Genomic DNA, 13,304 nt, shown 5'->3' on the forward strand with positions numbered 1-13,304 from the left:
ATATTGCAGTGGTTCAAATAAACAGTTAGGACAATCTATGGTAATATTTTTGTAATTAAAAATATTTAAATAATAATAATTTATGAAGAGTTTTACCTAGAGATGCTATTACGCCGTTCATAAAATGAATTAACTAAAGTTACAATGATTCGTCAAACAAATCAAATGTTTCATTGGTTCAACTAAACGGTGGATATATTTCATTTAAATATATTTTAGTAATTAAAAATTATTAATGTATGAAAATTTATATTCGAGCGACGTGACTGTAGATAAATAAATATTACAACGACATATAAAGAAACTAAAAATTGTAATTGTTAGTGAAATTAACCAAATGTTGCAATAATTTAATAAACTATTGTAAAAATTAATTTAAATTACCACATATATATATATGAAAATTACGATTCAACGACGTCACCTAGAGACTTATCATCTTCAGCATGGGAACAACACTCAAACGACGTCAGTTTTGTAAAAGTATTTTATATTATCCATTTTACGTATTGATGTATCTATACTGTATAGTATCTAGGAACTGAATGAACCTAGACACTAAACAGTACAGATACATCAATACCTAAAATGGATAATATAAAATACTTTTACTCAACTTACAAAACTGACGTTGTTTGAGTATTGTTCCCACTTCAGTAGATTTTATTTCTATTTTCGTATTTCGGTTTAACCATGGTCTGAATCTAATATATATATATATAAACTGCTCCATGAATATTTTTCCCTAATTAATGAAAATGAGATTTATTTTGTTGGTGTGTTGAAATTAGATTCACATTTTTTAACCACAGTTTGAAAAAACATACCGTATCATATCTGAGTTAACCACAGTTTCACATCACGACACCTCATAGCTAGGTGTTACTTCCAATACCCGTTTGAATTGGAACCTTCTTCTTATCAGCTTAGCTGTGTTTCATGTTTACCTCGTTTTATCTTATAATCCACTTATCATTTTTAGTAGGACCCAGGACTACTGTAATATCATAGGGGAAAAAATTTCAAAACTTTTTAAAAAGAAAAGTAAGAAACAAATTTTGACGATAAATAGACGTAACTTTCGGAAACATTTAATTTCTTGTTTTTCAGCTAAAACAAACTTTCATTGATTTAAAAAGGTTATTACAAAAATAATTACAAATTACTAGAACACAATTATTACATACGCAAATATATGCGCCATACACTGTGAAAAACACATCAGAAGGGAGATTGACGATGCTTTCCGAAGAGTAGTCTTACTCGCTAACCGATCATAAGATCCGTTATTGTCCAACTTCATATTTAATTTCTCTCTGTTACGATTGACATGCAACAACTTTTGGCTGAATTTTTTTTTTTGCAAACCGTAGCTTTAAACCTGATGTGTCCATAAATAACTCTGAAATGTAGACGAGGTGGTACCAAAGCTTCCGTACCAAGGTCTTTCAAAAAAAACTCGACTCTGTAATTTTCTTTAACACAATCACAAATATGTTTACCGTTGTGGTAGTTTCGACTATAGCATTCCCTTGGGGTGCTCGCCTTATAATTAATTTCTTATACAATTAGAAATGTAAGTATATAAATATATTCAACAATAAGAAAACCTTTTAGCAAAACTATATTACTATATTCAACAAAATATTATGATTAAAAAACGCAACAATTAAAATTGTGTTATGTTAAATAGAGACTATCCTCGGAAAACATTAACAAATAACTAAAATTAATAGTTATTTAGGAAAAAAAAAAAGATAACAAAGTGTATACATGAATGCTAAATAGCGAGAGTGATCGATTGACGATCTAGGGCAGTCCGAAAATGGGTTTCGGTGCTATGTAGATGGGTCCTGAAAAGAGAGTGATTGATTTTCTGGGTTAGGCTGGTTTTGTTCTAGCCCGACAGATGGAACACAAGACATGGGAGCTGCTAATATTCGAAGAAGTTTAACCTCACTTCACTTAGAGGTCGAAGCATTAATTTGGGCGATGAGATGTATGATCGGCCAAGACAAGAGAGAAGTAGCTTTCCTTACAGACTGCTCCGACCTGGTGAAGATGATGTCTTTCCCGCAAGAGTGGCCAGCGTTCGCAACATACCTAGAGGCGATTCAGAGCGACAAGAAGGAATTCGACGTTTTTTCATTGTCTTTAGTTTCTCGAAATGCGAATGTGAAAGCGAATAAACAATTATCCCCAACATTGGCTTATTTAAGGCAATCTATTATAGCTGTTGACGGGAAAAAAAAAGATTGCTAAATAGCGAAATAATGTAATTGTATATGAAAAATATCAAATAAAAGTAATAATAATATACAGAACTTTCTTAAGAAGATAAAAATATTTATAGAGAGTTAAAAAGACATGAACGTTTAAATCAATAAACTGTTTGTTAAAGACACAACTTTGAGAACAAAGAGTTCTGGTAAATAAGTACGAATAAAACATGTGAAAATATACAACTCTTAATGAACAAATATAACTTTAACTAATGCTGGCAAAAAAATATCATATAAAAATTGTAATAGTTCATCAAATAAATTAAAGGTTAATTGCAACAGTTCATCAAATATACCAAATGTTGCAGCAGTTAATCAAATAAACCAAAGATTTCAATGGTTCGTCAAATAAGCCAAGAAATTTAATGGTTCATCAAATAAACCAAATGTTACAGTGGTTGAATGAAACGGTAGCAACAATTTATTTAATATATTTTAGTAATAAATAAAAGAAACTATAAAGAACTGTAACCGAGAGACGCGACATATATATTAAATATATCAAAGGGTGCAACGGTTTATGAAATATACCAAAAGTTGCAACAATTTGTCAAATAAATTAAAGATTACAATGGTTCAAAAAATAAACTAAAATCGTTCGTCAAATAAACTAAATATGGAAGTGGTTCAATTAAACAGTTGCGACAATTCATTTTTTTTGTAACTAAAAATTAAAATAATAATAAGAATTTTTGAAGAGTTTTACCGAGAGATGCGACCGTAAATAGTAAATATACTAAATGCTGCAATGGTTGGTCTAATAAACTAAAGATTAATGGTTCACAAAATAAACTAATTAAAAGTGCAATGATTAGTCAAATAAATCAAATATTGCATTGGTTCAATTAAACAGTGAATATAATTCATTTCAAATATTTTCTAATAATTAAAAACTAATTTATGAAAATTTATATCCGAGAGACGCGACTGTAGATAATTAAATTTTACAATGGTTCATAAGATAAACTAAAAATTGTAATTGTTTGTGAATTAAACTAAATATTGCAATGGTTCAACTAAACTATTACAAAAATTAATTTAATTTTAAAAAATATATATAAAAAGTTACGATTAAAAAACGGAAAGACATTTTTTCGAATTGTTACTATTGTATAGACTATTTTTATATAGAGTTTCACTGGATTTGTACAAAGTCTATTCCTTTTGAATTGTCAACATTATCGTCTACATGTTTTGAAAGCCACTGGCTAATGGCTATAAAAGCAAAGGAAGTGAGAAGAGATTCTTATTGGATTTGAAGATGAGTTCAAGAATTGAAGCCTTAAGCTTTATGCTCGTGGTCTTTTTTTTCTTCCAAAGGTGTTATGTTTCTGCATTCACTAATGGTTTGGATGGTAAGTATAAGTATGATGGTGGTCAGGTTTTTCAGATATAAAAATTTCAAAATCTTTGAATTATTTTAAAAATGGCGCAGCTTCTGCTTTAAGAGCCCTAAAGAATGAATGGACCAGGTCTCCTAAAAGTTGGGAAGGCTCTGATCCTTGTGGAACCAATTGGGTTGGAATTACATGTACTAATAATCGCGTCGTGTCAATGTAACAACTTGTTTCTTTATATTTTTGTGGCTTCTTACAGTAATGCTTTTAATTTACATGTGCTTCTAATCCAAAACTAATTGGCGATGAGTGGAGTGACACATGTTTCTTATATATTGCTCAAGGTCCTTTCTCATCTTTCAATGTGGGATGTTGTTCACATGCTTCCTCATCAAGATTATGAGTCTAATCTCATGGCCCAATAATCCCAACCTAATCTCCAACAAATCCTTTGGAGAATTCTAACTATATGTTTCTTGTTGCAGATCACTAGTTAACCATAATTTGGAAGGAACGCTTTCTGAGTATATTTCAGCCTTGTCTGAATTGGAGATCTTGTAAGTCTCTCTTCTTCTTCTTCTTCATCTTCCTCCTATACGTAGAAATGGATTTTGTTCTCATCATATGATCCAATGTTCGTAGAGATTTGTCATTCAATACTGGATTGACTGGACCACTTCCACCAAACATTGGTAACCTTAAGAAGTTAAAGAACTTGTAAGAAAACATTATCATGATGACCCATTTGTAACCGCCTTATTTTTTTTCTTTTTCTTGTCATCTAACCGCCTTGTTTTATGGCATATTTTATAACTAACTCTTTTTCACTCTCCAGGATCCTTGTGGGATGTGGTTTTAGTGGTCAAATCCCTGAGTCCGTAGGATCTTTAGAACAACTTATTAAGCTGTAAGATTTTGTTGCTTCATGTTATCATAAATATATACTCTTTTTCAACTGTAGTCTAAAAAACATATTTAGTAATTACTTTGTGTTTCCTCCATATAGCGCCCTTAATTCAAATAAATTTAATGGAACAATTCCAGCATCCGTTGGACGGTTGTCGAAACTAGATTGGTTCGATATAGATGACAATCGGATAGAAGGAGAGCTTCCAATATCTAATGGGACTTCTTCACCTGGACTTGACATGCTTCTTCAAACTCAACACTTGTATATAATCCAAAAACAATTCCATTTTTTGTTATATAATAACTCTCTTTTTTAATTCATACTAACTAATCTTGAACTCACATTCACTTTCTCTTGTAGCCATTTTGGAAAAAATAAGCTTTCAGGCGATATCCCGGAAAAGCTCTTCAGCTCAAACATGAAATTGATACATGTGTAAGTTTCATAGCACTTGTGAAAGCTAAGAGTTTGCGCCAGTTAAGAGTAGTAACGAAATAAGTGATTGCATGGGTATGTTGTTTTGTCGATAGGCTATTCAATGATAACCAATTCACAGGAAAAATCCCAAAAAGCCTCGGCCTCGTTACAACGATGTTAGTGATGTAAGTAGTAAAAGATTTTTCTAATATCATTTTTTTATTTATCCTAATTTCTGTAATCTCATATGCTGTTTTCTTATTTCAAGACGCCTTGATACGAATAGACTAAGTGGAGATATTCCTCCAAGTCTTAATAATCTCACAAGGCTTGACCAACTGTAAGTGAGCAACAAAAGTTTTATTGTGATATTTGTAATTATAAATAAAAAGTGGTAACTTTGACCAAAAAAGAAAAAAAAAAGCGGTAAGTGATTTGAATCCATTTCAGGCACTTGGCCAACAACAAATTTACAGGTAGTCTTCCAAATTTAGCCAGTTTGACCGTTCTCGATGCATTGTAAGTTTTTTGTACTCCCTCTGTTTCTAGATATTTGATGTTTTGGGTTTTATTCTTGTTCCACAAAGATTGCTGTTTTGTAATAGCATCATTATTATTTTATTTGTGATAAATAGAGAAAAGAGAGAATTGAGATTAATATTATTAAACTATCAATAAAACAATAAAAATTTATAAAAATAACTTTTTTTCTTAATTAATGTGTAAAAACTCAAAACATCATTCTTTTAGAAACATAGAGAGTATTTCACTTCCTCTTTTTCTGCTCATTTTACCATCATTGTTACCCTTCTCGAACTTTCATTAATTACTAACCAAACTATTGCCATGATGCGATTGTTTTCCAACAGAGATGTGAGCAATAACACTTTGGAATTCTCACTCGTTCCATCATGGATCTCTTCATTACGCAACCTTTCAACATTGTATGAAAATGAACCTCTCTCACTCTCTCTCTCTCAAGATAAATATATATTGATGTGCATGCTTACGAATAACAAATGGTATTCTATTTGGCAGAAAGATGGAAGGGATCCAACTCATTGGTTCAATACCAATCTCACTCTTCAGTCTTATTCGATTGCAATATGTGTGAGTAAAACAATATTACATAAACTATGACTAGAAACCAACTTGTGAAATTTTTACGGATTGAGATGCCTTACGTTTTACTTGCAGTAACCTTAAGCGTAATCGGATAAACGGAACCTTGGAATTTGGTACCAACTATAGCAAACAACTGAAGTTTGTTGATTTACGATACAATAACATAACTGGTTATAAACAAGCAGCTAATGAACGCATCCAAGTAATGTATGTATTCTTATCACAAATAACAATGACTTCTTTGTTCAATATATTGATTATATTTGTTGATATATCTATAGATTGGCAAATAATCCAGTGTGCGGGGAGGTAGGGAACATGCCGAGTTTCTGCTCAGCAATCCAACACCAATCCTCATTTTCTATCATCCCAATCTATAATGTGGACTCTGTGGCCATCTGAAATATAAGAGAAAATGCAACTTGATGATGGAGCACAAGCTCAAATGTATATATGATCCTTTTGTTGGAGTTTGAATAAGTCTTTGTTTGAATTAGTATTTGATCTTTGAATAATCTCATGGATCGTAGTAGTCAAGTTGTTGCTCTATATGTTCAGTTCTGTTTCCGTATTTTCTAGTCAACAAGATGTAGAAGACTATGTCTTCAGATGTTGGCTATTTAAGCCTTGTTTCATATGCATAATAAAACTATCGAAGTACTTTCACTTCTGTTTGAGTGTTGAGCAATCTATAGAGAACTACACCTTTCATTGACAAAATGAAGGATGGTCAAATGGATGAAATAATGCCGAGCATAACAAAGAGAGCTAAGGACATCCAAATATCGTCATTGGAAATATCTTTTATATCTTAATTCATGTTTAAATATTTGTTCATGTTTGTTTTCGGTTTTCACCAATATTACATTTATGAGTAATTTCTCATTAATTCATGCATGTTGAAGACCGTTTTTGTGTTTTCCTAATTCTTTTGTGTGTCCTGTACTTTATCTTGTTTTCAATTGAATTTCCTCTTTATATTGTGGCTCATTTTCTTAATATGAAATCAAAAAATGACTTTATGAAATTAGAATGTTTTTTGAGCCTTTTTGAGCTGTTTAAATATTTTTTCCTATTATTTTGGTTTGGAAGAGTTAATGGTGAATTTCTAGTTTGTGAGGATATGTTTGATTACCAAATTTTCCAAGGTACATTATAAGGAAAAGAATCGAAACCACAAAAATCACACACATTACAACCTTCAGTGTCCATTTCAAAGAGGAAGCCACCATAGATTATGATCTCCTTTGACGAAAGAGGGATTGCATGTTCTAAGGGCAATAAATCATAAGCCGATAAGTCTAAGCCTTAACAACTACAAAATCTAATGCATGTAGCAGGAATGGTAACAAAGAGAATGAGATAAAGATCGTACGTAGTAGGATATGTTAGACACCAAATTAATGCATGTTGTGAGTTGTCTACGAATATGAAGTAATCGAATAGATAAGAGTATGAGATCACCACGATACATAGTCTAAACCACCGAGACTACTAAACAAACTTCAAAGCACCAAGCTAACACCAACTCTTGCATATATTTGTCACCAAAAACAAACAAAACCGCTCAAATCCACCGCTAGTTGCTCTCCGAAATCCAAAATATAAGAGAAATTGATAAAACAAATCGAAGAGGTTTGTTTGTCGGAATCACATGATTCAGAAGAAGATTTTATAATGGTGGCCTGACCCATAGCTAAAGCTGGTTAAACTGGTGTTTTAGACATCAAAATGTATATTATAAATTTATCATTTTAAGTAACAATTTCTATAGTCTAGTGGTTGAAGGTTAAAGGAAATTCATTTTTTTTTTGTCACAAGAGTGTCTTCTTTATTATAACATAGCCAAAGTTACCAGTACATTAGTGATTCTTCCACTTAGTCCAAAGCATAAAACAAACATCCACAACCAAATAGGATGCTCCAAAGCGACAAAGCCGACGAGTTCATAGAACCCTCGGAGCCAAAAGCCCCAAAACAGGGAGACAATTGAGGAAGAAACTCCTAAACCAACAGACACAAAGGGTTAAAGTCTTAAGCTCCTAAGAACTAACACTGAAAACTCTGAATCAAAGGCAACCGACGAACACTTCCATAGGAAAAGGAGACGCCAGAGCTGAGCTACAAACTGGAGCCCTTGAAAAGAACCAATCATTAGAATGCCCCCAGAAAAGACTGAAGGCCCGAGAAAGGAACTAAACTGAACCCACACAACCACAACACCGGCAGAAATGAAGACGGAGAATCAACTAAAACAGAGCACAGATTCTAATCCAACACTACCACTCCAAAGAACCAATGCATCGAGGAGGCAGCAGAACAAAGAGCAACAATTAAAACCGAGAGATGGAACGCCAAAGAGGATCTCCACTTCTTACACACGGACATCGTATGCCCCACCCAAGCCACCTACAGAGAAAGGATAGGTTACCGCCACGCAAGAGAAGAGATGGAGAAAGAATCCACTGCATCGTCTTGAACCCGTAGATGCCTCTGCAACAAATTGCCAACTTAAAGACGAATCCATCAATCAAACCTAAGCCAACGCAAGGCACCAAAAACTCGAGAGGAAGAACTAGGAATCAGATCCAATAACCCAATAGCCAACAAGAGGACCACACCTGACTACACCAATGATATAGAACCAGAGATTGAGAGCCACAAAATCCGGACCAAACGTCTAAGACGTACTACCGAACCTTAGAGAAAGGGCCAACAAAACATCTAATTCTCATATGAAGACCAAGCCAAAGATTGAATCCATCCTAAAATACCCACGACTAAACAACTAAACATCTAAAACTAAACCAACTGAGAGCAAGCGATGAGGAGCTTCAGCCAAGAAGAAACAAAGAAGACGAACCGGACCCGAGAATGGTACCTCATGAGTCACACCAAATGACGGTGAAGAGAATGGAAAGCACCGGAAATTCTGACAATAGATTAACCCGAGGAACCCTCCAGATATGAAACCCGACGAGACCTCCGGATCTAAAACGACTTCCCATCACCACCTGGAAAACCACCACGTCTCTATTATAATTCTCAGGTCACCTCACCTTGCCGTCACGCGCCGGAAGCAACCAAACCATGCGACTGAGAAATCAAAGCTGGCTTCAACACCACCAAAGTCCCGAAATCTTTAGAATTTCACTAACGATCATAAACAAACAGACACAAAAGCCGGAAAAAACCGGAATCAAAGCGCCAACACGGCGAGCCAAAAGCCCAAGGATCGGGAAACAAAGCAGAATCGATGCCGGATCAATAAGGATCTCCGGCTATCGATCCGAATCTAAAGACGGCGAAGAAGCTTTTGAAGAGAGAGAAGAGAGAAAACCCTCTCAAAGGAAATTCATTTAACCACCAATAAATGGTGGGTTCGGATATTGAAAAAGCCATTTTATGTTTTTATTTAATAAATATTTTTGTTAATAGGCTTAATTTTTTCTTTTGCTTTATGCATCAAAATACTACGGGCCGGAAACCATTTCAGAAGCCACCCTTGCAACATTCTAAAGCTGATCAAATGGATAAACAAAACTATGAGTTTGTGGGGACAAGTCAACTAACTCTTCTTAAAATTTGTACTTTCTTTGTTTGTACAAAATACAAGAGGTTACAACAACCCATAAGGAAACCCAAAAGACCAAGCAAATTGAAGTAAACAAAAAGCCCAACAGGCCCATACAATTGGGAGAAGCCGAGAAGGGATGATCGGTCATCAGACAGAGAAAATGTCTACTAACTCCCCTTTTGGCAAAACAAAACCTCTTATATCCCAAATGAGTCTACATATCCCTTTCTTGTTTAATGAAACGTGTGTAGACGAAAATACCCTTCATTCTTTTTCTTCAAATTGTTTAATGAATTTATATAAAAAAAAAAATCGAATCCAGGAAAAAAAAAAAAACGAGAGGCGTCTCTCTCTCGAGCTTCATCTCCGGCGAGCTGCATTGTTGCCGTTTCTTCCGTTCCGGCGAGCTTCCGGCGAGCTGCGGTGAGACAGGTTAGTTCCTTTAGCTGCATAGAGCTTGAAATAGAAGTTTAGGATGTAGACATATACTAAATAGGAGATTCAATTCAATTAGATTTAGGTAATTGTGTTTGGGTATGCACATTGGAAGTTTATGCATAGTTTTTGGGTCGAATAGGTCTGTAAATGGGTAAGAAATGGATTACAGGAACTGAATCATAGTGAATTGTAGTTTTGAACCCGAAACCATTTGATTTGAGTTCTTGTCGCGAAAGTACAACTGGTAGAACTGGGTAGAATTGTACCTGAATCTATTGAAAAATATATACGTAGTATTACTGGTTATACTAGTATTACCCAGATGTATGTAGTATGACTAGTTACACTAGTATTACCCATTTACATGTAGTATCACCAGTTACACTAGTATTACCCATTTTCATGTAGTATGACTAGTTATACTAGTATTACCCAGAATTGTAGTACAACTAGTACAACTAGTATAACTGACAGAGTTTTTGTATTGTTTTTGCAGGATACAATGATGGAGAACGTGATCATATATTTTAAATGCAAAGGTCGCATGTATAGCTTGATGATGAATACATCGGAGGGGAAAATAACGCTCTCCATGTTAGAAGGTAGGATATGCACGAAGCTTGGATTAGATAAAAGTAAGGTTAAATTGCAAATGAGGTACAATGCAGTGGTGTTGGGACCAGAGAAAGAGATTTACATTTGTGATGATGAGGATGTTGGTGTCTATATAGTTTTAGGTGAAAATAACCGTAGTCCGTAGATATGTTTTGTATGTGGAGGTCATCACTCCACCAGAATTGTCCGAGCAACTGTGGAGAGTAAAGGTTATGTTTTGTTTTGTTTGTGGTTGTTATTTGGCAATCATAATATTTGATTTTATCTGCACTTTATGATTTGTAAAATAATTTCGACTTGGACAACTATGTAACACTAGTTTTTTCTGATGTAATACTTTGTTTTTTTTTTTCTATGGCAAATGGGTAAAACTAGTATAAAAAGTAGTACTAATAACGTGATTTGGTAATACTAATAAAACTGATATAACTTATGAAGGAATTTGAATTTCGAATTAATTTTTTTCAACATTAAATATTACACTGACTATTAAGTGATAATGAACTCTTATAATGATATAAAATAAATTAAGTGAGAAAAAAAATTATATCATATCGGATTGTTTTAATAGACTCCATACAACATAATCCTTATACTTTTAAGTTCACTTTTTATAAAAACACCAACTTAGGATGGAAAATTTACAATTTTATATATTTTTAACGTATGATTACAAAAAATATTAAGAATTCTATAATTATAGAGTTTATTCAAGTGTACAACTAGATAAGCAATTTTTAAGAATATGTAATACTGGTTAAACTGAAAAACACCAAAAATACAACTATGTAGAAAATTTGTACAACCAATAACTAGGGTACAACTATGTTTTAAAAAAGCTGCGCACTGGTGGAAAAAAAACGGCGCACACGTGGAGAAGATGGGGCCCACGTGTCCCAAAATTGAAATTCTCCCATTTTTTTGGGTTTTCCCCCAAATTTGACGGCGCACATGTGTAAATTTGACTCGCACATGTGTAAATTTGATGGTGCACATAGTTTTACCTAGTAATACCAGTAGTATAAATAACAAAAACAAAACCAACATAGTTTTACCTAGTATTACCAATTGTACAAATCTAAACAACAACTATAAGATAAAGATATAGTAAAGAAGGTATATTCTTCTTCACCTCCAGCTACCATGATACTATCAATTTCATGTGGGATGTAAACAATGAACACATATTATAAACATTACAACCCAAAATAGTTCATATCATACAACGCTCTCAGAAAATATGACTCCATGGACGTAGCATCTTCTCCAATCTTTGTGTGCCCAATAACAATGCTAGATAAGAAGTAGAAGACCGTGTGGAATAAATTAAAAAGTCGAAATTTTCTCCCAAATGGCTCTACGGACGTAGCATCTTCTCCAGTCATTTTGAACATTCAATTTTGGGTAAGCTTCTAACATGGAGAGAGTTATCTTTTCCCATGATGTCTTCATCATCATGCTATACATGCGACCTTCATCGTCGATCTCCTGCAACAGAACAGACATTCATTCATATATTATTATTCTGTGAATAGTATTACCAGTATTACCAGTATTACCCTGAAAATATACACATAGTTATACCTTAGTAATACCAGTGTTACCCAGAATTCATACACATAGTTATACCCTAGTAATATCAGTATTACCCAGAAATCAAACATATAGTAATGCCCTAGTATTACCAGTTATACCCAGAACTCAAACACATAGTATTCCCAGTTCTACCAGTTTTACCAATAAATAATAGTTTTACCCTGTTCTACCAGTAGTACCCAGATATACACATAGTTTTACGCTGTTCTACCATTTCACACCATTCAAATACTTACCATAGCATTTTCCGGCGCATTTTCCACTACAATCTCATCCTTCTTACTCTCATCGGAGGAGGACTCTCCGCACAAGGATCTACTACCATCATCGGAGGAGGACTCCTCTCCTTCCTCATTCCCTTCCTCATTCCCTTCTTCTTTCTCTTCTTCTTTCTCTTCTTCTTCTTCGCTCTCTTCTTCTTCACTCTCTTCTTCCTCATTCTCTGGCTCCAAAACCGGACTTAAGGTCAAGGATGGCTGCGCAGTCGAAGATGGCTGCTCCGTCGAGGATGGCTGCTGCTCCGTCGAGGATGGCTGCTACTCTGTCGACGATGGCTGCTGCTCCGTCGTTGGTACTTCTCTCTTCCTCTTTAATCCAGTTTTCTTTGGAGGCATTATCGGAAACGAGAAAACGAATGTGGTTACGAAAGAGAAACGAAACTCGAAAATCTGAAGTTGGTTTCGAAATCAAAATCTCCCAAGAATAGTTAGCAGTTACGCTTTAGATGAAGGAGAATAAGGAGAGGAGAAATTCTAGGGATTTGATTTTGATTTCTCTTCTTTTCAACGGATCTCTCTCATAAACTTTCAAAGATTTTAATTTCTCTTCGATTTGATTTCGTTTTTTTTTCCTTTTCAAACACAGAGAATAAATGAGAATTAGGGTATCTGATTAGAAGAGATGGGTCGGGTGTGAGTTTGAATAGATCCAGGTTTTACCAGTAATATTGAAATTTTGGTTGGGGTATAGCAGTAATATCCATATTTTTCGTTTTAAATTTAAATAAA

The 13,304-nt window shown here is 34.0% G+C and overlaps 1 protein-coding gene and 1 long non-coding RNA gene across 3 annotated transcripts; one reads left to right on the forward strand and one right to left on the reverse strand.

Annotated features, from left to right (window-relative positions):
- Positions 1-2,898: 2,898 nt before the first annotated feature.
- Positions 2,899-6,741, forward strand: LOC9301830 (probable leucine-rich repeat receptor-like protein kinase At5g49770). The gene is made up of 15 exons (XM_021015759.1): positions 2,899-2,907; positions 3,484-3,637; positions 3,718-3,838; positions 4,105-4,176; positions 4,262-4,336; positions 4,455-4,526; positions 4,626-4,790; positions 4,890-4,964; positions 5,060-5,131; positions 5,215-5,286; positions 5,397-5,465; positions 5,816-5,890; positions 5,985-6,056; positions 6,144-6,278; positions 6,353-6,741. The coding sequence occupies exons 1-15, from the start codon at positions 2,899-2,901 to the stop codon at positions 6,471-6,473; spliced, it is 1,359 nt and encodes a 452-aa protein (XP_020871418.1). The 3' UTR covers positions 6,474-6,741.
- Positions 6,742-7,874: 1,133 nt separating this feature from the next.
- LOC110229726 lies at positions 7,875-9,457 on the reverse strand. Of its 2 annotated transcripts, none has more exons than XR_002333110.1 (2): positions 8,953-9,457; positions 7,875-8,564 (listed from the first exon to the last, which is right to left on the reverse strand). It is a non-coding gene; the product is annotated as an uncharacterized LOC110229726 (long non-coding RNA). The 2 variants fall into 2 exon arrangements; XR_002333111.1 differs by having other exon boundaries at positions 7,875-8,581.
- Positions 9,458-13,304: the final 3,847 nt, after the last annotated feature.

Source organism: Arabidopsis lyrata (genome assembly GCF_000004255.2).
Source record: "Arabidopsis lyrata subsp. lyrata unplaced genomic scaffold ARALYscaffold_8, whole genome shotgun sequence".
Lineage (NCBI taxonomy): Eukaryota > Viridiplantae > Streptophyta > Magnoliopsida > Brassicales > Brassicaceae > Arabidopsis > Arabidopsis lyrata.